Raw genomic sequence first — 26,909 nt, forward strand, 5'->3', positions numbered from 1 at the left:
TTGACTGGTAATGTATGTATAATGTGTGTATTCTCTCTGCAGGCCTAATGAGGAGTACACCAGTTAACTGTATATATAATGTGTGTATTCTCTCTTTAGGCCTAATGAGGAGTACACCAGTTAACTGTATATATAATGTGTGTATTCTCTCTTTAGGCCTAATGAGGAGTACACCAGTTAACTGTATATATAATGTGTGTATTCTCTCTGCAGGCCTAATGAGGAGTACACCAGTTAACTGTATATATAATGTGTGTATTCTCTCTTTAGGCCTAATGAGGAGTACACCAGTTAACTGTATATATAATGTGTGTATTCTCTCTGCAGGCCTAATGAGGAGTACACCAGTTAACTGTATATATAATGTGTGTATTCTCTCTGTAGGCCTATGAGGAGTACACCAGTTAACTGTATATATAATGTGTGTATTCTCTCTTTAGGCCTAATGAGGAGTACACCAGTTAACTGTATATATAATGTGTGTATTCTCTCTGCAGGCCTAATGAGGAGGACACCAGTTAACTGTATATATAATGTGTGTATTCTCTCTGCAGGCCTAATGAGGAGTACACCAGTTAACTGTATATATAATGTGTGTATTCTCTCTTTAGGCCTAATGAGGAGTACACCAGTTAACTGTATATATAATGTGTGTATTCTCTCTGCAGGCCTATGAGGAGTACACCAGTTAACTGTATATATAATGTGTGTATTCTCTCTGCAGGCCTAATGAGGAGTACACCAGTTAACTGTATATATAATGTGTGTATTCTCTCTTTAGGCCTAATGAGGAGTACACCAGTTAACTGTATATATAATGTGTGTATTCTCTCTGCAGGCCTAATGAGGAGTACACCAGTTAACTGTATATATAATGTGTGTATTCTCTCTGCAGGCCTAATGAGGAGTACACCAGTTAACTGTATATATAATGTGTGTATTCTCTCTGCAGGCCTAATGAGGAGTACACCAGTTAACTGTATATATAATGTGTTTATTCTCTCTGCAGGCCTAATGAGGAGTACACCAGTTAACTGTATATATAATGTGTGTATTCTCTCTTTAGGCCTAATGAGGAGTACACCAGTTAACTGTATATATAATGTGTGTATTCTCTCTGCAGGCCTAATGAGGAGTACACCAGTTAACTGTATATATAATGTGTGTATTCTCTCTTTAGGCCTAATGAGGAGTACACCAGTTAACTGTATATATAATGTGTGTATTCTCTCTGCAGGCCTAATGAGGAGTACACCAGTTAACTGTATATATAATGTGTGTATTCTCTCTGCAGGCCTAATGAGGAGTACACCAGTTAACTGTATATATAATGTGTGTATTCTCTCTGCAGGCCTAATGAGGAGTACACCAGTTAACTGTATATATAATGTGTGTATTCTCTCTGCAGGCCTATGAGGAGTACACCAGTAAGCTTGATGCTCTGCAGCAGAGGGAACAGCAGCTCCTGGAGGCCATGGGGAACGGGACAGACTTCTACTCCTCCTCCCCTACGCCCCATTCCCTCCTGGATGGGGGTATGAGCTGTTTTGGGGGATCCGGGGGCGCCCAGGCCCTCCTCCCCTCCGCCACCAACTCCCTGGCTGTCCTCCAGACCCCTACGGACGGACGTGCCAACCCCCGCTCCCCTCAGAAACCCATCGTCAGGGTGTTCCTGCCCAACAAACAGCGGACCGTGGTGAGTTGGGGTTGGTTATAATACATATTAGTATTAGTTAGGGTGGCTTTGGGAGGAGTTAGGGTGGCTTTGGGAGGGGTAAGGGTGGCTTTGGGAGGGGTTAGGGTGGCTTTGGGAGGGGGGAGAGGTAAGGGTGGCTTTGGGAGGGGTAAGGGTGGCTTTGGGAGGAGTTAGGGTGGCTTTGGGAGGGGTTAGGGTGGCTTTGGGAGGGGTTAGGGTGGCTTTGGGAGGGGTTAGGGTGGCTTTGGGAGGGGGGAGGGGTAAGGGTGGCTTTGGGAGGGGTAAGGGTGGCTTTGGGAGGGGTAAGGGTGGCTTTGGGAGGGGTTAGGGGTAAGGGTGGCTTTGGGAGGGGTAAGGGTGGCTTTGGGAGGGGTAAGGTGGCTTTGGGAGGGGTTAGGGTGGCTTTGAGTTACAGGTGAAGGGTTGGAGTATCTTATGCTATTCTTTGTTTATATTAGTCGGAAGGAAAACATGTGTATCATGTTATGAAGTTGTAATCATGCTACTCTGTGGCAGTTTGAGGTCTCCAGAACAATCCTAGACAATAGGCATTATGAGATGCTGATGGTTGTTAGTTAGGGAGAGATGGTCTGTCCTGTGATGATGATGAAGATGATATTAGACAATAGTTAGGGAGAGATGGTCTGTCCTGTGATGATGATGATGATGATGATGATATTAGACAATAGTTAGGGAGAGATGGCATGTCCTGTGGTGGTGATGATGATGATGATGATGATGATATTAGGCAATAGTTAGGGAGAGATGGTCTGTCCTGTGATGATGATGATGATGATGATGATATTAGACAATAGTTAGGGAGAGATGGTCTGTCCTGTGGTGATGATGATGATGATGATGATATTAGACAATAGTTAGGGAGAGCTGGCATGTCCTGTGGTGGTGATGATGATGATGATGATGATGATATTAGGCAATAGTTAGGGAGAGATGGTCTGTCCTGTGATGATGATGATGATGATGATATTAGACAATAGTTAGGGAGAGATGGTCTGTCCTGTGGTGATGATGATGATGATGATGATATTAGACAATAGTTAGGGAGAGATGGTCTGTCCTGTGATGATGATGATGATGATGATGATGATGATATTAGACAATAGTTAGGGAGAGATGGTCTGTCCTGTGATGATGATGATGATGATGATGATATTAGGCAATAGTTAGGGAGAGATGGTCTGTCCTGTGATGATGATGATGATGATGATATTAGACAACAGTTAGGGAGAGATGGTCTGTCCTGTGATGATGATGATGATGATATTAGACAATAGTTAGGGAGAGATGGTCTGTCCTGTGATGATGATGATGATGATGATGATGATGATGATGATGATATTAGACAATAGTTAGGGAGAGATGGTCTAGGTCTCTGTCCTGCTGTGCCGGTGGCCACATATACTCTACGTCTGTAATTGTTTCACTATTTATTGCATTGATGCATTTCTTCATCGTATGTTACGTCAGTTAAAAACCCGGAGCCTTTTGCCATAATTACAACACCAACCTCCCCTGTGTTGTAATGTACCTTTAGTATCCCTGTTGTGCTTTCACCAGAAGTCCAAGTCTTCATTAGAAGTGTCACGCTACATAAGGGTGTACCTTTAAAGGACAAATGACTTAAGCTACAGGACCTTAATGACGTAGGGTTGTGACACTAGGCTATTTGCACATTGACAATTAGTAACCACAGATGTGTGATAGAGCCCAGACTGTGGTCTTGGGTAGAAGTAGCCTGGTGCTCTACTGAAGTGCTGTGGCCAACAACACTGTCGCCGTTCACGCTTCAACGTGACAATTAACTAATGCAGAGTGGTGTTGTCACGATACCAGAATTTTAACTTTTTGATATACGGATACCAGGTTTAGTATGACAAGGCTCGGTAACATCACGGTACTCGGTAACATCACGGTACTCGGTAACATCACGGTACTCGGTAACATCACGGTACTCGATACCATCACGGTACTCGATACCATCACGGTACTCGATACCAAAAAAGAAAAGGCTTATGAACCAAAGTCCCAGAATGATGATGATGATGATGATATTAGACGATAGTTAGGGAGAGATGGTCTGTCCTGTGATGATGATGATGATGATGATGATGATATTAGACAATAGTTAGGGAGAGATGGTCTGTCCTGTGATGATGATGATGATATTAGACAATAGTTAGGGAGAGATGGTCTGTCCTGTGATGATGATGATGATATTAGACAATAGTTAGGGAGAGATGGTCTGTCCTGTGATGATGATGATGATGATGATGATGATGATATTAGCCAATAGTTAGGGAGACATGGTCTGTCCTGTGATGATGATGATGATGATGATGATATTAGACAATAGTTAGGGAGAGATGGTCTGTCCTGTGATGATGATGATGATGATGATATTAGACAATAGTTAGGGAGAGATGGTCTGTCATGTGATGATGATGATGATATTAGACAATAGTTAGGGAGAGATGGTCTGTCCTGTGGTGGTGATGATGATGATGATGATGATATTAGACAATAGTTAGGGAGAGATGGTCTGTCCTGTGGTGATGATGATGATATTAGACAATAGTTAGGGAGAGATGGTCTGTCCTGTGATGATGATGATGATGATGATGATATTAGACAATAGTTAGGGAGAGATGGTCTGTCCTGTGATGATGATGATGATGATGATATTAGACAATAGTTAGGGAGAGATGGCCTGTCCTGTGATGATGATGATATTAGACAATAGTTAGGGAGAGATGGTCTGTCCTGTGATGATGATGATGATGATGATGATGATGATGATGATGATGATATTAGCCAATAGTTAGGGAGAGATGGTCTGTCCTGTGATGATGATGATGATGATGATGATGATGATATTAGACCAATAGTTAGGGAGAGATGGTCTAGGTCTCTGTCCTGCTGTGCCGGTGGCCACATACTCTACGTCTGTAATTGTTTCACTATTTATTGCATTGATGCATTTCTTCATCGTATGTTACGTCAGTTAAAAACCCGGAGCCTTTTGCCATAATTACAACACCAACCTCCCCTGTGTTGTAATGTACCTTTTAGTATCCCTGTTGTGCTTTCACCAGAAGTCCAAGTCTTCATTAGAAGTGTCACGCTACATAAGGGTGTACCTTTAAAGGACAAATGACTTAAGCTACAGGACCTTAATGACGTAGGGTTGTGACACTAGGCTATTTGCACATTGACAATTAGTAACCACAGATGTGTGATAGAGCCCAGACTGTGGTCTTGGGTAGAAGTAGCCTTGTGCTCTACTGAAGTGCTGTGGCCAACAACACTGTCGCCGTTCACGCTTCAACGTCACCATTAACTAATGCAGAGTGGTGTTGTCACGATACCAGAATTTTAACTTTTTGATATACGGATACCAGGTTTAGTATGACAAGGCTCGGTAACATCACGGTACTCGGAAACATCACGGTACTCGGTAACATCACGGTACTCGATACCATCACGGTACTCGATACCATCACGGTACTCGATACCAAAAAAGAAAAGGCTTATGAACCAAAGTCCCAGAATGATGATGATGATGATGATATTAGACAATAGTTAGGGAGAGATGGTCTGTCCTGTGATGATGATGTTGATGATGATGATGATGATGATATTAGACAATAGTTAGGGAGAGATGGTCTGTCCTGTGATGATGATGATGATATTAGACAATAGTTAGGGAGAGATGGTCTGTCCTGTGATGATGATGATGATATTAGACAATAGTTAGGGAGAGATGGTCTGTCCTGTGATGATGATGATGATGATGATGATGATATTAGCCAATAGTTAGGGAGACATGGTCTGTCCTGTGATGATGATGATGATGATGATGATGATATTAGACAATAGTTAGGGAGAGATGGTCTGTCCTGTGATGATGATGATGATGATATTAGACAATAGTTAGGGAGAGATGGTCTGTCATGTGATGATGATGATGATATTAGACAATAGTTAGGGAGAGATGGTCTGTCCTGTGGTGGTGATGATGATGATGATGATGATGATGATGATGATATTAGACAATAGTTAGGGAGAGATGGTCTGTCCTGTGGTGATGATGATGATATTAGACAATAGTTAGGGAGAGATGGTCTGTCCTGTGATGATGATGATGATGATGATATTAGACAATAGTTAGGGAGAGATGGTCTGTCCTGTGATGATGATGATGATGATGATGATGATGATATTAGACAATAGTTAGGGAGAGATGGCCTGTCCTGTGATGATGATGATGATATTAGACAATAGTTAGGGAGAGATGGTCTGTCCTGTGATGATGATGATGATGATGATGATGATGATGATATTAGCCAATAGTTAGGGAGAGATGGTCTGTCCTGTGATGATGATGATGATGATGATGATATTAGACCAATAGTTAGGGAGAGATGGTCTAGGTCTCTGTCCTGCTGTGCCGGTGGCCACATATACTCTACCTCTGTAATTGTTTCACTATTTATTGCATTGATGCATTTCTTCATCGTATGTTACGTCAGTTAAAAACCCGGAGCCTTTTGCCATAATTACAACACCAACCTCCCCTGTGTTGTAATGTACCTTTAGTATCCCTGTTGTGCTTTCACCAGAAGTCCAAGTCTTCATTAGAAGTGTCACGCTACATAAGGGTGTACCTTTAAAGGACAAACGACTTAAGCTACAGGACCTTAATGACGTAGGGTTGTGACACTAGGCTATTTGCACATTGACAATTAGTAAGCACAGATGTGTGATAGAGCCCAGACTGTGGTCTTGGGTAGAAGTAGCCTGGTGCTCTACTGAAGTGCTGTGGCCAACAACACTGTCGCCGTTCACGCTTCAACGTCACCATTAACTAATGCAGAGTGGTGTTGTCACGATACCAGAATTTTAACTTTTTGATACGGATACCAGGTTTAGTATGACAATGCTCGGTAACATCACGGTACTCGATACCATCACGGTACTCGATACCATCACGGTACTCGATACCATCACGGTACTCGATACCAAAAAAGAAAAGGCTTATGAACCAAAGTCCCAGAATGATGATGATGATGATGATATTAGACAATAGTTAGGGAGAGATGGTCTGTCCTGTGATGATGATGATGATGATGATGATGATGATATTAGACAATAGTTAGGGAGAGATGGCCTGTCCTGTGATGATGATGATGATGATGATATTAGACAATAGTTAGGGAGAGATGGTCTGTCCTGTGATGATGATGATGATGATGATGATGATGATGATGATGATGATATTAGACAATAGTTAGGGAGAGATGGTCTGTCCTGTGATGATGATGATGATGATGATGATATTAGACCAATAGTTAGGGAGAGATGGTCTAGGTCTCTGTCCTGCTGTGCCGGTGTCCACATATACCCTACCTCTGTAATTGTTTCACTATTTATTGCATTGATGCATTTCTTCATCGTATGTTACGTCAGTTAAAAACCCGGAGCCTTTTGCCATAATTACAACACCAACCTCCCTTGTGTTGTAATGTACCTTTAGTATCCCTGTTGTGCTTTCACCAGAAGTCCAAGTCTTCATTAGAAGTGTCACTCTACATAAGGGTGTACCTTTAAAGGACAAATGACTTAAGCTACAGGACCTTAATGACGTAGGGTTGTGACACTAGGCTATTTGCACATTGACAATTAGTAAGCACAGATGTGTGATAGAGCCCTGACTGTGGTCTTGGGTAGAAGTAGCCTGGGGCTCTACTGAAGTGCTGTGGCCAACAACACTGTCGCCGTTCACGCTTCAACGTGACAATTAACTAATGCAGAGTGGTGTTGTCACGATACCAGAATTCGGTAACATCACGGTACTCGGTAACATCACGGTACTCAATACCATCACGGTACTCGGTAACATCACGGTACACGATACCATCACGGTACTCGGTAACATCACGGTACTCGGTAACATCACGGTACTCGATACCATCACGGTACTCGGTAACATCACGGTACTCGATACCATCACGGTACTCGATACCATCACGGTACTCGATACCATAAAAGAAAAGGCTTATGAACCAAAGTCCCAGAATGCCACTTGGATCCAGACAGATCAACTCAGCTACTGCTCTGTTCAACCGCTGGGCATCTGAGTTGAGTGTCGCTACATTTGAACATTTATTTACATTTACATTTTAGTCATTTAGCAGACGCTCTTATCCAGAGCGACTTACAGTTAGTGAATGCATACATGTCTTTTTATTTATTTTTCATACTGGCCCCCCGTGGGAAACGAACCCACATCCCTGGCGGCCAAACCCTCCCCTACCTTGGACGACGCTGGACCAATTGTGCGCCGCCCATGAGTCTCCCGGTCGCGGCCGGCTGCGACAGAGCCTGGACTCGAACCAGGATCTCTAGTGGCACAGCCTTAGACCACCGCGCCACTCGGGAGTCAATCATTTAGAGACAGCCATGTATGCATGCATTGAATCCATTTTACAATCAATCTGACTTAGATTGGTAAAAACAAACTACACAACTACACAATGGTAATCATTTATTTGAAAGTTGAATCTGTATTGATAAACTGGGTAAATGAAGATGTAGCCTAGGTCTGTTCACAGTACAGGTGAATGCATATTATTCAATAGGAGGGTGTCACGCATTGAGTTATTCAGCTTATTTTAGCTGATTTCATGGTTCCACAGATCCCTTCCATGTAGGACTTCCGTATATCATCTTGCATTGTAAAAGTGTTCTAGCCTGTATGGACAGTTTCAACATTTCTTCATACCGTGTTGCGTTATTCAAGTGTGTTAACGTCTGTGCAGCATGAGTGGGGGACTGGGGAACTAATGCGGGCCAGACCGCTGTATCAGGGAATGGACTGGGGAACTAATGCGGGCCAGACCGCTGTATCAGGGAATGGACTGGGGAACTAATGCGGGCCAGACCGCTGTATCAGGGAATGGACTGGGGAACTAATGCGGGCCAGACCGCTGTATCAGGGAATGGACTGGGGAACTAATACGGGCCAGACCGCTGTATCAGGGAATGGACTGGGGAACTAATGCGGGCCAGACCGCTGTATCAGTGAATGGACTGGGGAACTAATGCAGGCCAGACCGCTGTATCAGGGAATGGACTGGGGAACTAATGCGGGCCAGACCGCTGTATCAGGGAATGGACTGGGGAACTAATGCGGGCCAGACCGCTGTATCAGGGAATGGACTGGGGAACTAATACGGGCCAGACCGCTGTATCAGTGAATGGACTGGGGAACTAATGCAGGCCAGACCGCTGTATCAGGGAATGGACTGGGGAACTAATGCGGGCCAGACCGCTGTATCAGGGAATGGACTGGGGAACTAATGCAGGCCAGACCGCTGTATCAGGGAATGGACTGGGGAACTAATGCAGGCCAGACCGCTGTATCAGTGAATGGACTGGGGAACTAATGCGGGCCAGACCGCTGTATCGGGGAATGGACTGGGGAACTAATGCGGGCCAGACCGCTGTATCGGGGAATGGACTGGGGAACTAATGCGGGCCAGACCGCTGTATCAGGGAATGGACTGGGGAACTAATGCGGGCCAGACCGCTGTATCAGTGAATGGACTGGGGAACTAATGCGGGCCAGACCGCTGTATCAGTGAATGGACTGGGGAACTAATGCGGGCCAGACCGCTGTATCAGTGAATGGACTGGGGAACTAATGCGGGCCAGACCGCTGTATCAGTGAATGGACTGGGGAACTAATGCAGGCCAGACCGCTCTATCAGTGAATGGACTGGGGAACTAATGCAGGCCAGACCGCTGTATCAGTGAATGGACTGGGGAACTAATGCGGGCCAGACCGCTGTATCAGTGAATGGACTGGGGAACTAATGCTCTGCCTGTCCCAGGTCCCAGGTCCTGTTGTCCTGCTGTTCAGGACCAGATAACTAACTGTATGGTTCCTCTCTGCCTGTCCCAGGTCCCAGGTCCTGTTGGCTGTTCAGGACCAGATAACTAACTGTATGGTTCCTCTCTGCCTGTCCCAGGTCCCAGGTCCTGTTGTCCTGCTGTTCAGTACCAGATAACTAACTGTATGGTTCCTCTCTGCCTGTCCCAGGTCCCAGGTCCCAGGTCCTGTTGTCCTGCTGTTCAGGACCAGATAACTAACTGTATGGTTCCTCTCTGTCTGTCCCAGGTCCCAGGTCCTGTTGTCCTGCTGTTCAGGAGCAGATAACTAACTGTATGGTTCCTCTCTGTCTGTCCCAGGTCCCAGGTCCTGTTGTCCTGCTGTTCAGGACCAGATAACTAACTGTATGGTTCCTCTCTGCCTGTCCCAGGTCCCAGGTCCCAGGTCCTGTTGTCCTGCTGTTCAGGACCAGATAACTAACTGTATGGTTCCTCTCTGCCTGTCCCAGGTCCCAGGTCCTGTTGTCCTGCTGTTCAGGACCAGATAACTAACTGTATGGTTCCTCTCTGCCTGTCCCAGGTCCCAGGTCCTGTTGTCCTGCTGTTCAGGACCAGATAACTAACTGTATGGTTCCTCTCTGCCTGTCCCAGGTCCCAGGTCCTGTTGTCCTGCTGTTCAGGACCAGATAACTAACTGTATGGTTCCTCTCTGCCTGTCCCAGGTCCCAGGTCCTGTTGTCCTGCTGTTCAGGACCAGATAACTACCTGTATGGTTCCTCTCTGCCTGTCCCAGGTCCCAGGTCCTGTTGTCCTGCTGTTCAGGACCAGATAACTAACTGTATGGTTCCTCTCTGCCTGTCCCAGGTCCCAGGTCCTGTTGTCCTGCTGTTCAGGACCAGATAACTAACTGTATGGTTCCTCTCTGTCTGTCCCAGGTCCCAGGTCCTGTTGTCCTGCTGTTCAGGACCAGATAACTAACTGTATGGTTCCTCTCTGCCTGTCCCAGGTCCCAGGTCCTGTTGTCCTACTGTTCAGGACCAGATAACTAACTGTATGGTTCCTCTCTGCCTGTCCCAGGTCCCAGGTCCTGTTGGCCTGCTGTTCAGGACCAGATAACTAACTGTATGGTTCCTCTCTGCCTGTCCCAGGTCCCAGGTCCTGTTGTCCTGCTGTTCAGGACCAGATAACTAACTGTATGGTTCCTCTCTGCCTGTCCCAGGTCCCAGGTCCTGTTGTCCTGCTGTTCAGGACCAGATAACTAACTGTATGGTTCCTCTCTGCCTGTCCCAGGTCCCAGGTCCTGTTGTCCTGCTGTTCAGGACCAGATAACTAACTGTATGGTTCCTCTCTGCCTGTCCCAGGTCCCAGGTCCTGTTGTCCTGCTGTTCAGGACCAGATAACTAACTGTATGGTTCCTCTCTGCCTGTCCCAGGTCCCAGGTCCTGTTGGCCTGCTGTTCAGGACCAGATAACTAACTGTATGGTTCCTCTCTGCCTGTCCCAGGTCCCAGGTCCTGTTGTCCTGCTGTTCAGGACCAGATAACTAACTGTATGGTTCCTCTCTGCCTGTCCCAGGTCCCAGGTCCTGTTGGCCTGCTGTTCAGGACCAGATAACTAACTGTATGGTTCCTCTCTGCCTGTCCCAGGTCCCAGGTCCTGTTGGCCTGCTGTTCAGGACCAGATAACTAACTGTATGGTTCCTCTCTGCCTGTCCCAGGTCCCAGGTCCTGTTGTCCTGCTGTTCAGGACCAGATAACTAACTGTATGGTTCCTCTCTGCCTGTCCCAGGTCCCAGGTCCTGTTGGCCTGCTGTTCAGGACCAGATAACTAACTGTATGGTTCCTCTCTGCCTGTCCCAGGTCCTGTTGTCCTGCTGTTCAGGACCAGATAACTAACTGTATGGTTCCTCTCTGCCTGTCCCAGGTCCCAGGTCCTGTTGTCCTGCTGTTCAGGACCAGATAACTAACTGTATGGTTCCTCTCTGCCTGTCCCAGGTCCCAGGTCCTGTTGTCCTACTGTTCAGGACCAGATAACTAACTGTATGGTTCCTCTCTGTCTGTCCCAGGTCCCAGGTCCTGTTGTCCTGCTGTTCAGGACCAGATAACTAACTGTATGGTTCCTCTCTGCCTGTCCCAGGTCCCAGGTCCTGTTGTCCTGCTGTTCAGGACCAGATAACTAACTGTATGGTTCCTCTCTGCCTGTCCCAGGTCCCAGCCCGCTGTGGCATGACTGTCAGAGACTCGCTGAAGAAGGCTTTAATGATGAGGGGCCTAATCCCAGAGTGCTGTGCGGTCTACAGGATACAGGATGGGTAAAACACACACGTATACCTTGGCCAAAAGATCCAATCTCCACTTTGTGCCTTTTTACATTCCACATACAGTCTATTGATGCTCCTGCTCAACTTGGTAATCGTTTCAGCACGGTGGATACCAGTATGAGGTCAATGTATAGGACACAGTATGAGGTCAATGTATAGGACACAGTATAAGAGGTCAATGTATAGGACACAGTATGAGAGGTCAATGTATAGGACACAGTATGAGGTCAATGTATAGGACACAGTATGAGGTCAATGTATAGGACACAGTATGAGAGGTCAATGTATAGGACACAGTATGAGGTCAATGTATAGGACACAGTATGAGGTCAATGTATAGGACACAGTATGAGAGGTCAATGTATAGGACACAGTATGAGGTCAATGTATAGGACACAGTATGAGGTCAATGTATAGGACACAGTATGAGGTCAATGGATAGGACACAGTATAAGAGGTCAATGGATAGGACACAGTATAAGAGGTCAATGTATAGGACACAGTATAAGAGGTCAATGTATAGGACACAGTATAAGAGGTCAATGGATAGGACACAGTATGAGATCAATGTATAGGACACAGTATAAGAGGTCAATGTATAGGACACAGTATAAGAGGTCAATGTATAGGACACAGTATGAGAGAACAATGTATAGGACACAGTATAAGAGGTCAATGTATAGGACACGGTATGAGAGGTCAATGTATAGGACACGGTATGAGGTCAATGTATAGGACACAGTATGAGAGGTCAATGTATAGGACACGGTATGAGGTCAATGTATAGGACACAGTATAAGAGGTCAATGTATAGGACACAGTATAAGAGGTCAATGTATAGGACACAGTATGAGGTCAATGTATAGGACACAGTATGAGGTCAATGTATAGGACACAGTATAAGAGGTCAATGTATAGGACACAGTATAATAGGTCAATGTATAGGACACAGTATAAGAGGTCAATGTATAGGACACAGTATAAGAGGTCAATGTATAGGACACAGTATGAGGTCAATGTATAGGACACAGTATGAGGTCAATGTATAGGACACAGTATGAGGTCAATGTATAGGACACAGTATGAGGTCAATGTATAGGACACAGTATGAGGTCAATGTATAGGACACAGTATGAGGTCAATGTATAGGATACAGTATGAGGTCAATGTATAGGACACAGTCTGAGGTCAATGTATAGGACACAGTATGAGAGGTCAATGTATAGGACACACTATGAGGTCAATGTATAGGACACACTATGAGGTCAGTGTATAGGACACAGTATGAGGTCAGTGTATAGGACACAGTATGAGGTCAATGTATAGGACACAGTATGAGGTCAGTGTATAGGACACAGTATGAGGTCAGTGTATAGGACACAGTATGAGGTCAATGTATAGGACACAGTATGAGGTCAATGTATAGGACACAGTATGAGGTCAGTGTATAGGACACACTATGAGGTCAATGTATAGGACACAGTATGAGGTCAATGTATAGGACACAGTATAAGAGGTCAATGTATAGGACACAGTATAAGAGGTCAATGTATAGGACACAGTATAAGAGGTCAATGTATAGGACACAGTATAAGAGGTCAATGGATAGGACACAGTATGAGATCAATGTATAGGACACAGTATAAGAGGTCAATGTATAGGACACAGTATAAGAGGTCAATGTATAGGACACAGTATGAGAGAACAATGTATAGGACACAGTATAAGAGGTCAATGTATAGGACACGGTATGAGAGGTCAATGTATAGGACACGGTATGAGGTCAATGTATAGGACACAGTATGAGAGGTCAATGTATAGGACACGGTATGAGGTCAATGTATAGGACACAGTATAAGAGGTCAATGTATAGGACACAGTATAAGAGGTCAATGTATAGGACACACTATAAGAGGTCAATGTATAGGACACAGTATGAGGTCAATGTATAGGACACAGTATGAGGTCAATGTATAGGACACAGTATGAGGTCAATGTATAGGACACAGTATAAGAGGTCAATGTATAGGACACAGTATAAGAGGTCAATGTATAGGACACAGTATGAGGTCAATGTATAGGACACAGAATGAGGTCAATGTATAGGACACAGTATGAGGTCAATGTATAGAACACAGTATGAGGTCAATGTATAGGATACAGTATGAGGTCAATGTATAGGACACAGTATGAGGTCAATGTATAGGACACAGTATGAGAGGTCAATGTATAGGACACACTATGAGGTCAGTGTATAGGACACAGTATGAGGTCAGTGTATAGGACACAGTATGAGGTCAGTGTATAGGACACAGTATGAGGTCAATGTATAGGACACAGTATGAGGTCAATGTATAGGACACAGTATGAGGTCCATGTATAGGACACAGTATGAGAGGTCAATGTATAGGACACAGTATGAGAGGTCAATGTATAGGACACAGTATGAGAGGTCAATGTATAGGACACAGTATAAGAGGTCAATGTATAGGACACAGTATGAGGTCAATGTATAGGACACAGTATGAGGTCAATGTATAGGACACAGTGACACAATTCAGCTATATTTTATTGTACTTTGTTTGACAAGGTAAATCATTGAGAACGCATTCTCTTCTACAATAATGACCCTAATGTGTACTAAACTCAACCGCAACCCAGTTACCTCCTCTTCCTGTCACCTGTCTCAGAGAGAAGAAGCCTCTAGGCTGGGACACAGACATCTCCTGGCTGACGGGGGGAGGAGCTACACGTGGAAGTGCTGGAGAACGTTCCGCTGACCACACACAACTTTGTGAGTATAACTGGAACTCTAGAACTACAATTTGGCATGACTGGGCAGGGGCACAGCCGTGTGTGGGCCTGGGAGGGCATAGGCCCGCCCACTGGGGAGCCAGGCCCACCCACTGGGGAGCCAGGCCCAACCAATCAGAATTAGTTTTGGTCTGCGGTTGTGAGGCCGGTTGGACATACTGCCAAATTCTCTAAAACGACGTTGGAGGCGGCTTATGGTAGAGAAATCAACATTCAATTCTCTGGCAACAGCTCTGGTGGACATTCCTGCAGTCAGCATTCCAGTTGCACGCGCCCTCAAAACTTGAGACATCTGTGGCATTGTGTTGTGTGACAAAACTGCACATTTTTAAAGTGGCCTTTTATTGTCCCCAGCACAAGGTGCACCTGTGTAATGATTATGCTGTTTAATCAGCTTCTTGATGTGCCAAATCTGTCAGGTGGATGGATTATATTGTCAAAGGAGAAATGCTCACTAATAGGGATGCATATGGTCCATTTCTGGGATTTTTTTTATTTCAGCTCATGAAACATGGGACCAACGCTTTACATGTTGCATCTATATTTTTGTTCAGTGTGGAACTATGGAACCGGAACTATGGAACCGGAACTATGGAACCGGAACTATGGAACCGGATTCATAGAACCAGCTGGGACTGCGGTGGGATGTTACTGGGAAAAGCCACTAGAAATACTAACTAGAGAAGGAGGAACTGACCAAACAGTTCAAGGTTCAGTCCATTGTTGAGTTGACCCTCATGTTTGTTTCTGGCCATGCATGTAGACCAGGCAAATAAACTGTTGATATATCAGAGCAGGTTCATTCACTGAATGAAAGGAAAAACTGGACCTCCAGTGTCCTCCAATGATTGGAACATGAGCATTCACAATAGCAATAGAGGGCTCTAGAAGGAAATAACTTGTTTTAACATGGACATCACCTTTGAGGGCTTCCACCATTTTTTTAAATTAGTCAACTGGGTTGGGAATCCTATGGGTTGGATTCCCTTATGGATCAGAGCATCGTCTTCTTCAAATTTGATCGCCTTTTGGTTTGTAAATGTCTTTTTAAGCTATATATCACTGCCATCTAGTGGCCACAATAGATTTGACGCACAATATTTGGTTCAGGAGTCCAGCAGGTGGCGGTAAATAATCCAATATTGGCTTTACACTTTTTTACAAACACAATAGAAGAAGAAAATGGAGATGAGCCTCACATGGCAACAGACACAAAGACAAGTCATATTTCTATCTTTAATGGATGCGACAGAAGGGACAACCAACGTCCTCCCTAACGTTCCCACTGGATTCTCTAACAGGGTCTCTCTCTCTCTCTCTCTCTCTCTCTCTCTCTGTCTCTGTCTCTGTCTCTGTCTCTGTCTCTGTCTCTGTCTCGCTCTCTGTCTCGCTCTCTGTCTCGCTCTCTGTCTCTGTCTCTCTCTCTCCCTCTCTCTCTCTCCCACTCTCTCTTTCTCTCTCTCTCCCACTCTCTCTCTCTCTCTCTCTCTCTCTCTCTCTCACTCTCTCTCTCACTCTCTCTCTCTCTCTCTGTCTCTCTCTCTGTCTCTCTCTCTCTGTCTCTCTCTGTCTCTGTCTCTCTCTCTCTCTCTCTCTCTCTGTCTCTGTCTCTGTCTCTGTCTCTGTCTCTGTCTCTGTCTCTCTCTCTGTCTCTCTCTCTGTCTCTGTCTCTGTCTCTGTCTCTGTCTCTGTCTCTGTCTCTGTCTCTGTCTCTGTCTCTGTCTCTCTCTCTCTCTCTCTCTCTCTCTCTCTCTCTCTGTTCATGTCTGTTCCCCCAGGTGAGGAAGACGTTCTTTACGTTGGCGTTCTGTGATTTTTGCCGGAAGCTTCTGTTCCAGGGGTTCCGATGTCAGACGTGTGGCTATAAGTTCCATCAGCGCTGCAGCACAGAGGTGCCGCTCATGTGCGTCAACTACGACCAGCTGGAGTAAGTTATCCATCGAAATGAATCGTTTTTAAGTCATTGGAGAAGAGTGGGGGGGGGAAGTTGGTGTTGAGTTATGTCATTCTGTAGGTTGCAAGCAAGTGTTGTTTTTCATTGTTTGAGACTGAAGTTGGCGTGATCTGTCCCCGAGACTGAAGTTGGACACCAGCTTATTGCTAGTATCCAAGTTATTTTTAGTTTTTGTATGTGTGTGTGTAAATCGGGGGGGGTAAAAGCAAAAGACAAATGAAAGTATATCTTAATGTTCAGTTCTAACCTGTATGTTGGGTCTTGGTTGGGTCTGCAGTTTGTTGCTGGTGTCCAAGTTCTTTGAGCACCACCCCATCACCCAGGAGGAGGTGTCATCAGAGGGCACCACCCCCGTGTCCGAGGTCTGCCCCTCACTGCCCCCGTCCGACTCCACTGGGTGAGTTAACCCTAACCCTGACCTCTAATCCTAACCCATGTGACCGTGGCCTACCCTTCACTGCCCCCGTCCGACTCCACTGGGTGAGTCTCACACCTGAGAACTGTCTGACACCTGTCCTGATCCCATTCTCACCTCAGCACAGTTGAAGGAAAGGAGGTGAGGAAAGGAAGCCATTTAAGACTACTGCAGCACAGCCTTGATAATCTCATATCTCCTTGCTAGATTCAACGTAGACTGGACTCTCTGCTAATGCTGTGCCAAATGTCCCCAGTGAGATGGACCCACCCTGTCCTCCCCTCTTAACCTCTGTCTAACCTCCAGGTCCCTGTGCCACACCAGTGTGTTCCCGTCCAAGTCCATCCCCCAGAGTTTCAACCCCCATCCTCTCTGACCCCTGACCTCTCTCTGACCTCCAGGTCCCTGTGCCACACCAGTGTGTCCATGTCCATCCCCCAGAGTTTCAACCCCCATCCTCTCTGACCCCTGACCTCTCTCTGACCTCCAGGTCCCTGTGCCACACCAGTGTGCCCCCGTCCAAATCCATCCCCCAGAGTTTCAACCCCCATCCTCTCTGACCCCTGACCTTTCTCTCTGACCTCCAGGTCCCTGTGCCACACCAGTGTGTCCCCGTCCAAATCCATCCCCCAGAGTTTCAACCCCCATCCTCTCTGACCCCTGACCTCTCTCTCTGACCCCCAGGTCCCTGTGCCACACCAGTGTGTCCCCGTCCATCACCCAGAGTTTCAACCCCCATCCTCTCTGACCCCTGACCTCTCTCTCTAACCCCCAGGTCCCTGTGCCATGCCAGTGTGTCCCCGTCCAAGTCCATCCCGATCCCCCAGAATTTCAGGCCCGGAGAAGAGGACCACAGGAACCAGTTTGGCCAGAGAGACCGCTCCTCCTCCGCTCCCAATGTCCATATCAACACCATCGAACCCGTCAACATAGACGTGAGTCCACCATCCCTTCTGTCTGGGTCTGATAGCTCACACTGCCCCCGCTGGGAGACAAGTAGTACTGCTACTGTAGAATGTTTATGTGCCAGCGCTGGTAAAAGGCTTCTTGTGAATGGGGTGCTCATCTGGGTGCTTGGCTAAATACAACATAGAACCGTATTAAGTCATACTTAAAAAGGAACTGACAGCATTTTAGCAAAATTAAATCTCATTCAAATCTGTTCATATACACCCCCAAATATGTATATACCAGGTAGTCCTCTTACATTTGGGAACTTTACAGTCCTATTGATCAAACAACCATGAAAAGGTAGCCACTCTCTCCCTCAGTTATGAACATCAACAACAAAAAGATTAACAACTAATGCTAGCCAGAGAAATATGAGCTAACATATAACGAAGGAACTTTAGACAAACCCTCTCTAACTTTTTCAGATAGTGGGCCGTCAAAATTGCACTGATACGCGATGGGGAATTGTAGCCTCCTCGCCCTTCCACAGCTTGCCTGCCAATGCATGCTTGTCCCAACCAAGCACCAAAGCTAACTGGCTAATGTTGGCTAGCTTGCTAACTAGCTACTTCCAGACACAAATGAGAGAACACCTTACTCTTGACCATTTTGACTCGTCCTAGCTGAGCTGGTTAGGCTGTTTACGTGTTATCTAGAGCGTTTGTGACTAACTTACTTTTTTGCCTACGTTTACTGGCACGGTCATATTCAGCGGATGTTGCGCGGTCATAATTTCATCGGTTATTCTGCGCTCTGAATCTGCGAACGCAAGAGATATGCAAACTGGTTAGCAGTCGTTCAAGTTCTTGCTAGCTAACCAAATGACACCTGCATCTCTAGCTGTGTATAGCCACCGAAAAACGATGTGAGGGGAAAAAGTCAGTCACTCGCCCACTCCTCCAATGACATGACATCTTCCGAGCAGCTAGCTAGCTAACGTTAGGCTCCGTGTTTTTAGCTTGATACATAAATAGATACGCTAGCCTATTAGCCATGTTATGACTGTAAAATGACTGACTTGTGATCATTACCCTTGCTAGTTTGATTGTATTGACATTCCCAGCCTTAGTTACATTCGTCCGTTTTTGTCCAAAATATTGAGCCATTGAAACTGAAACAGTGCATTCCGAATGGTACCAGGCCAACTGTGATTTACAACTTGATAGCAATATTTATTGGACTACCAAGCAATGTATTGGTTAATTATATTAATCATGCATTGAACTGCATCCATCTATTCTGCCAACAATTCCTTAGTGTACGCCATGAAACGTTGAGTCAAATAGAACCTATTTTTAAAACGTCTTATAAAGTTGGTTTTGTAGCATAAACTGGGAATTTGATATTTTTGACTGACATTATGATTGTCCGTTTCATATCTGCAAAGTAGTTAAAATGCTGTCAGTTCCACTTGAAGTGTTATATCAAGATATAACACAATCTGTAGTGTTGGTCGAGAATCTTCACAGTATTGTGATTCCCTCTTTTATTTCCTTCCTTCCTTCCTTCCTTCCTTCCTTCCTTCCTTCCTTCCTTCCTTCCTTCCTTCCTTCCTTCCTTCCTTCCTTCCTTCCTTCCTTCCTTCCTTCCTTCCTTCCTTTCTTTCTCTCTTTCTTTCTTCCAGGACTTGATTCGAGACCAAGGTTTACAGAGGTCAGAAGGAGGTAAGGAAACTGATCATCATCATCATCATCAGGACTGTCATTCAATCAACAAGTCTTCCTCCCACCCTGCGTCTGCGTTCTCTTGTCTTACGAAGCCCTAGAAGCTCATTTTGTCCAGTCTGACTTTCAATTTCTACACGATGCATATTCAGAATATTTGTCCTTAGACTGTAAAACAATGGCTCTGTCCCTTTTTAAGGAGACTTCCCCTTTAAGAGAGCTGTCTACCCTTTATTTCCCCTGACGTTCTCTGATTCCACTGCCCATCCCATGCTCCCTCTGGAAGAGTGTACACTACTTACTATGGGCCAGTCTCAAATGGTAAACTACTCCGTATCTAGTGCACTACTTTTGGCCAGTGATAATGTGTGTGGGGAAAAAAAACTCCTTAACTTTCTACTGGTCCTTCGAGACAGATTTTGTACACTATTCCCCCTCATTTGCACTCATTGGGGCTGTGGCCAAAAGTAGGGTGCGACACAGCATCTGGGCGGCCATATTGGATCGGGCCTACAGTAGGTACCGTAGAGAAGTGGGGTCAGGTGGGTCCAGTAGCCTGTCTTCAGGGCCAGTGATCCTGCTGTGTGTCTCTCTCTCCCCCCCCCACCCCCCCACCCCCCTGCAGCCCCCCCCCTGCAGACTCACCCACCCGCCCGCTGCTTGAGGAAGCACCGAACACGGACCTCAAGCCCCCTCCTATACTCCTACCCCAATGACATAGTCTTTGATTTTGAGTCCGAGCCTGTGTTCCGAGGTAGCTAGGCCTCTGTGTGGTGTGTGTATTGTGTGTGTGTATTGTGTGTGTGTATTGTGTGTGTGTATTGTGTGTGTGTATTGTGTGTCCTCACTGCCACCTGTGTTTTGGCCTCCACTGTCTGTCTGTGTTTCACGCTTCACTCTTTGACCCCTCACACTGCCACTACCGCCCCCCCCCCAGCCCCCTCTGCTTCCAAAAACTCTCATATGGGAGGTTATACTTGTGTGCCTCAGGGCCTGTATCCATAAAGCGTCTCAGAGTAGGAGGGGGGATCTAGGATCTGTCCATATATTCTCATTCATTTATGATCTAAAAGGGAGAACTGATCCTAGATCTGAGATACCCTGATCAGGGACTAGTAAAGTGCACTATAGATGTATAGAACATTTTCTAAATGTCCTCAGAACTGACTGACCAAGAACAGGGGGATTTATGAGCTGCAGTTGATAGTGTAATGTATTAACTACCCAGCTGCAGTTGATAGTGTAATGTATTAACTACCCGGCTGCAGTTGATAGTGTAATGTATTAACTACCCAGCTGCAGTTGATAGTGTAACGTATTAACTACCCGGCTGCAGTTGATAGTGTAATGTATTAACTACCTGCAGTTGATAGTGTAATGTATTAACTACCCGGCTGCAGTTGATAGTGTAATGTATTTAACTACCCGGCTGCAGTTGATAGTGTAATGTATTAACTACCCGGCTGCAGTTGATAGTGTAATGTATTAACTACCCGGCTGCAGTTGATAGTGTAATGTATTTAACTACCCGGCTGCAGTTGATAGTGTAATGTATTAACTACCCGGCTGCAGTTGATAGTGTAATGTATTAACTACCCGGCTGCAGTTGATAGTGTAATGTATTTAACTACCCGGCTGCGGGTTGATAGTGTAATGTATTAACTACCCGGCTGCAGTTGATAGTGTAATGTATTAACTACCCGGCTGCAGTTGATAGTGTAATGTATTAACTACCCGTAGTGTAATGTATTAACTACCCGGCTGCAGTTGATAGTGTAATGTATGAACTACCCGGCTGCAGTTGATAGTGTAATGTATTAACTACCCGGCTGCAGTTGATAGTGTAATGTATTAACTACCCGGCTGCAGTTGATAGTGTAATGTATTAACTACCCGGCTGCGGGTTGATAGTGTAATGTATTAACTACCCGGCTGCAGTTGATAGTGTAATGTATTAACTACCTGCAGTTGATAGTGTAATGTATTAACTACCCGGCTGCAGTTGATAGTGTAATGTATTTAACTACCCGGCTGCAGTTGATAGTGTAATGTATTAACTACCCGGCTGCAGTTGATAGTGTAATGTATTAACTACCCGGCTGCAGTTGATAGTGTAATGTATTAACTACCCGGCTGCAGTTGATAGTGTAATGTATTAACTACCTGCAGTTGATAGTGTAATGTATTAACTACCCGGCTGCAGTTGATAGTGTAATGTATTTAACTACCCGGCTGCAGTTGATAGTGTAATGTATTAACTACCCGGCTGCAGTTGATAGTGTAATGTATTAACTACCCGGCTGCAGTTGATAGTGTAATGTATTTAACTACCCGGCTGCAGTTGATAGTGTAATGTATTAACTACCCGGCTGCAGTTGATAGTGTAATGTATTAACTACCCGGCTGCAGTTGATAGTGTAATGTATTTAACTACCCGGCTGCAGTTGATAGTGTAATGTATTAACTACCCGGCTGCAGTTGATAGTGTAATGTATTTAACTACCCGGCTGCAGTTGATAGTGTAATGTATTAACTACCCGGCTGCAGTTGATAGTGTAATGTATTAACTACCCGGCTGCAGTTGATAGTGTAATGTATTAACTACCCGTAGTGTAATGTATTAACTACCCGGCTGCAGTTGATAGTGTAATGTATTAACTACCCGGCTGCAGTTGATAGTGTAATGTATTAACTACCCGGCTGCAGTTGATAGTGTAATGTATTAACTACCCGGCTGCGGGTTGATAGTGTAATGTATTTAACTACCCGGCTGCAGTTGATAGTGTAATGTATTAACTACCCGGCTGCGGGTTGTTAGTGTAATGTATTAACTACCCGGCTGCAGTTGATAGTGTAATGTATTAACTACCCGGCTGCAGTTGATAGTGTAATGTATTAACTACCCGGCTGCAGTTGATAGTGTAATGTATTAACTACCCGGCTGCAGTTGATAGTGTAATGTATTTAACTACCCGGCTGCAGTTGATAGTGTAATGTATTTAACTACCTTCCAGTAGGTTTTTGTCTTTTTTTAATTCAATATTGGAAGCCACATTGAGATGTATTGGTTATAAAGTAGAGGATGAGGTTAAAGTACTACATTACCCAGAGTTCTCTACTGCACCCATTTTCTAAATGTCCTCAGAACTGACTTACCAAGAACAGGGTGATATTTGAGCTGCAGTTGATAGTGTAATGTATTAACTACCCGGCTGCGGTTGATAGTGTAATGTATTAACTACCCGGCTGCGGTTGATAGTGTAATGTATTAACTACCCGGCTGCGGTTGATAGTGTAATGTATTAACTACCCGGCTGCAGTTGATAGTGTAATGTATTAACTACCCGGCTGCAGTTGATAGTGTAATGTATTAACTACCCGGCTGCAGTTGATAGTGTAATGTATTAACTACCCGGCTGCAGTTGATAGTGTAATGTATTAACTACCCGGCTGCAGTTGATAGTGTAATGTATTAACTACCCGGCTGCAGTTGATAGTGTAATGTATTAACTACCCGGCTGCAGTTGATAGTGTAATGTATTTAACTACCCGGCTGCAGTTGATAGTGTAATGTATTTAACTACCCGGCTGCAGTTGATAGTGTAATGTATTTAACTACCTTCCAGTAGGTTTTTGTCTTTTTTTAATTCAATATTGGAAGCCACATTGAGATGTATTGGTTATAAAGTAGAGGATGAGGTTAAAGTACTACATTACCCAGAGTTCTCTACTGCACCCATTTTCTAAATGTCCTCAGAACTGACTTACCAAGAACAGGGTGATATTTGAGCTGCAGTTGATAGTGTAATGTATTAACTACCCGGCTGCGGTTGATAGTGTAATGTATTAACTACCCGGCTGCGGTTGATAGTGTAATGTATTAACTACCCGGCTGCAGTTGATAGTGTAATGTATTAACTACCCGGCTGCAGTTGATAGTGTAATGTATTAACTACCCGGCTGCAGTTGATAGTGTAATGTATTAACTACCCGGCTGCAGTTGATAGTGTAATGTATTAACTACCCGGCTGCAGTTGATAGTGTAATGTATTAACTACCCGGCTGCAGTTGATAGTGTAATGTATTAACTACCCGGCTGCAGTTGATAGTGTAATGTATTAACTACCCGGCTGCAGTTGATAGTGTAATGTATTAACTACCCGGCTGCAGTTGATAGTGTAATGTATTAACTACCCGGCTGCAGTTGATAATGTAATGTATTTAACTACCTGCAGTTGATAGTGTAATGTATTTAACTACCCGGCTGCAGTTGATAGTGTAATGTATTAACTACCCGGCTGCAGTTGATAGTGTAATGTATTAACTACCCGGCTGCAGTTGATAGTGTAATGTATTAACTACCCGGCTGCAGTTGATAGTGTAATGTATTAACTACCCGGCTGCAGTTGATAGTGTAATGTATTTAACTACCCGGCTGCAGTTGATAATGTAATGTATTAACTACCCGGCTGCAGTTGATAGTGTAATGTATTAACTACCCGGCTGCAGTTGATAGTGTAATGTATTAACTACCCGGCTGCAGTTGATAGTGTAATGTATTAACTACCCGGCTGCAGTTGATAGTGTAATGTATTTAACTACCTTCCAGTAGGTTTTTGTCTTTTTTAAATTCAATATTGGAAGCCACATTGAGATGTATTGGTTATAAAGTAGAGGATGAGGTTAAAGTACTACATTACCCAGAGTTCTCTACTGCACCAGGCACCCACCCCCCCTATTCCAGCAACACCCTCTCCTTCACACACCGCTGACACTGATGGTTTCTCGGAACTGATGGCTTCTACGGTTGTGGCTAGATGGACAATTAACGTAGCAGGTTAGGAGAATTAGGTTAAGGGTTAGGAAAAGGTTTAGGCTTAGGTAAAATGTAGAAGCCATCAGTTCTGAGAAACCATCAGTGTCACCACACCTCCACCTCCAAACACCACCAGGACGCAACACCTCACAGGCTTCCCTCAACCCTCCTGTTCTCTGAAACCCAGTCTATGGCCCAATCCCAAATAGACCCCAGGACCCTATGCCAAGGGTCCCCAATTACATTCAGCCGTGGGACGATTTTTCCTTGAGCTGATGGTAAGGGGCGCCGGAACATGGTTATAAATCATTTGTACACTGCAAATTGACCGCAAGAATCCCAAACAGATATAATATTTGAGAAAAACAGAATAATTTCAAACCTTGATTACATTGGGATACGATCACATATCCCTCTATATTTATGCATTGGAATACTTGGACAGATTTTCCTAAATTAAATCACTTTGAGCTCATTTTCTGGTGATTTTAGTCTTTTGTCCAAGAATGAAAATTATAGATAAAAATAATACAAAATATTTTTGCTCTGAACATTTTGGGGCCAAATAAAATCACCCGCGGGCCGCTTATAGGGGAACCCTGCCCTGTGATCGACCCCTAGACCCTACGCCCTATGATTGACCCCTAGACCCTATGCCCTATGATTGACCCCTAGACCCTACGCCCTGTGATTGACCCCTAGACCCTACGCCCTATGATTGACCCCTAGACCCTATACCCTATGATTGACCCCTAGACCCTATACCCTATGATTGACCCTATGCCCTATGATTGACCCCTAGACCCTACGCCCTGTGATTGACCCTACGCCCTATGATTGACCCCTAGACCCTACGCCCTATGATTGACCCCTAGACCCTATACCCTATGATTGACCTCTAGACCCTATACCCTATGATTGACCCTACGCCCTATGATTGACCCCTAGACCCTACGCCCTGTGATTGACCCCTAGACCCTACGCCCTATGATTGACCCCTAGACCCTACGCCCTATGATTGACCCCTAGACCCTACGCCCTATGATTGACCCCTAGACCCTACGCCCTATGATTGACCCCTAGACCCTACGCCCTGTGATTGACCCCTAGACCCTGTGATTGACCCCTAGACCCTATGCCCTATGATTGACCCCTAGACCCTATGCCCTATGATTGACCCCTAGACCCTACGCCCTATGATTGACCCCTAGACCCTACGCCCTGTGATTGACCCCTAGACCCTATGCCCTATGATTGACCCCTAGACCCTACGCCCTATGATTGACCCCTAGACCCTACGCCCTATGATTGACCCCTAGACCCTACGCCCTATGATTGACCCCTAGACCCTACGCCCTATGATTGACCCCTAGACCCCACGCCCTATGATTGACCCCTAGACCCTACGCCCTATGATTGACCCCTAGACCCTACGCCCTATGATTGACCCCATGCACTTGTGGAGATCTGAGATTTTTGACAGGTGGAAGCAATATGGTAATAGTTCCAACTTGTCCTCTGATAGGCTAGGTGGAAGTTTCACTATTTTGTTTTAGATCCATCCAATAATCTCATGGGGTCTAGGGGTCGATCCCAGGGCATAGGGTCTAGGGGTCAATTTGGGATTGGGCTTATCCCTTCTCTCTTTCACTCAAACCCTGGCGGCCTCCTCCTCCTCTTCCTCCTCCTCTTCCTCCTCCTCTTCCTCCTCTTCCTCCTTCTCCTCTTCCGCCTGGCTTCTGTTTGTCCTCTGTTTCTTCTCATCCTCATCTTTCTGTTTTTTTTTTGTTTTCCTCCCCCCTCTAACCCCTCCCTCCCCCTCCTCCTCCAATAGGGTCGACCGCAGGGCTGTCGGCCACGCCCCCGGCCTCGCTGCCTGGCTCATTGACCAATGTGAAGGCTCCTCAGAAGTCTCCGTGTCCACAGAGAGAGAGGAAGTCCTCGTCCTCGTCTGACGACCGCAATAAGATGGTGAGACATGTTAGATATCTCTGTTACGAACACCTTCTTAGAGCTGACTGGTGTATAAGTAAGCAATAAGATGGTGAGACATGTTAGATATCTCTGTTACGAACACCTTCTTAGAGCTGACTGGTGTATAAGTAAGCAATAAGATGGTGAGACATGTTAGATATCTCTGTTACGAACACCTTCTTAGAGCTGACTGGTGTATAAGTAAGCAATAAGATGGTGAGACATGTTAGATATCTCTGTTACAAACACCTTCTTAGAGCTGACTGGTGTATAAGTAAGCAATAAGATGGTGAGACATGTTAGATATCTCTGTTACAAACACCTTCTTAGAGCTGAGTTGTCCATCACAAAGCAGGATCAATAAGTTTACAATAAGATGGAGATGCCAAACAATG

General features: G+C 45.2%; 1 protein-coding gene across 1 annotated transcript in view; it reads left to right on the plus strand.

Moving 5' to 3' along the window:
- Positions 1–26,909, plus strand: part of LOC121556391 (serine/threonine-protein kinase B-raf) — a 62,874-nt gene that overhangs the window by 12,587 nt on the left and 23,378 nt on the right. Inside the window, 10 exon segments of the mRNA XM_045219177.1 lie at positions 1,409–1,696; positions 11,814–11,917; positions 14,617–14,662; positions 14,664–14,720; positions 16,519–16,667; positions 16,972–17,091; positions 17,885–18,044; positions 19,685–19,724; positions 20,350–20,478; positions 26,375–26,511. Of these exon segments, the coding sequence (XP_045075112.1) occupies positions 1,409–1,696; positions 11,814–11,917; positions 14,617–14,662; positions 14,664–14,720; positions 16,519–16,667; positions 16,972–17,091; positions 17,885–18,044; positions 19,685–19,724; positions 20,350–20,478; positions 26,375–26,511 (1,230 nt within the window).

This window comes from Coregonus clupeaformis, unplaced genomic scaffold, assembly GCF_020615455.1.
Source record: "Coregonus clupeaformis isolate EN_2021a unplaced genomic scaffold, ASM2061545v1 scaf2124, whole genome shotgun sequence".
NCBI classification, from domain to species: domain Eukaryota; kingdom Metazoa; phylum Chordata; class Actinopteri; order Salmoniformes; family Salmonidae; genus Coregonus; species Coregonus clupeaformis.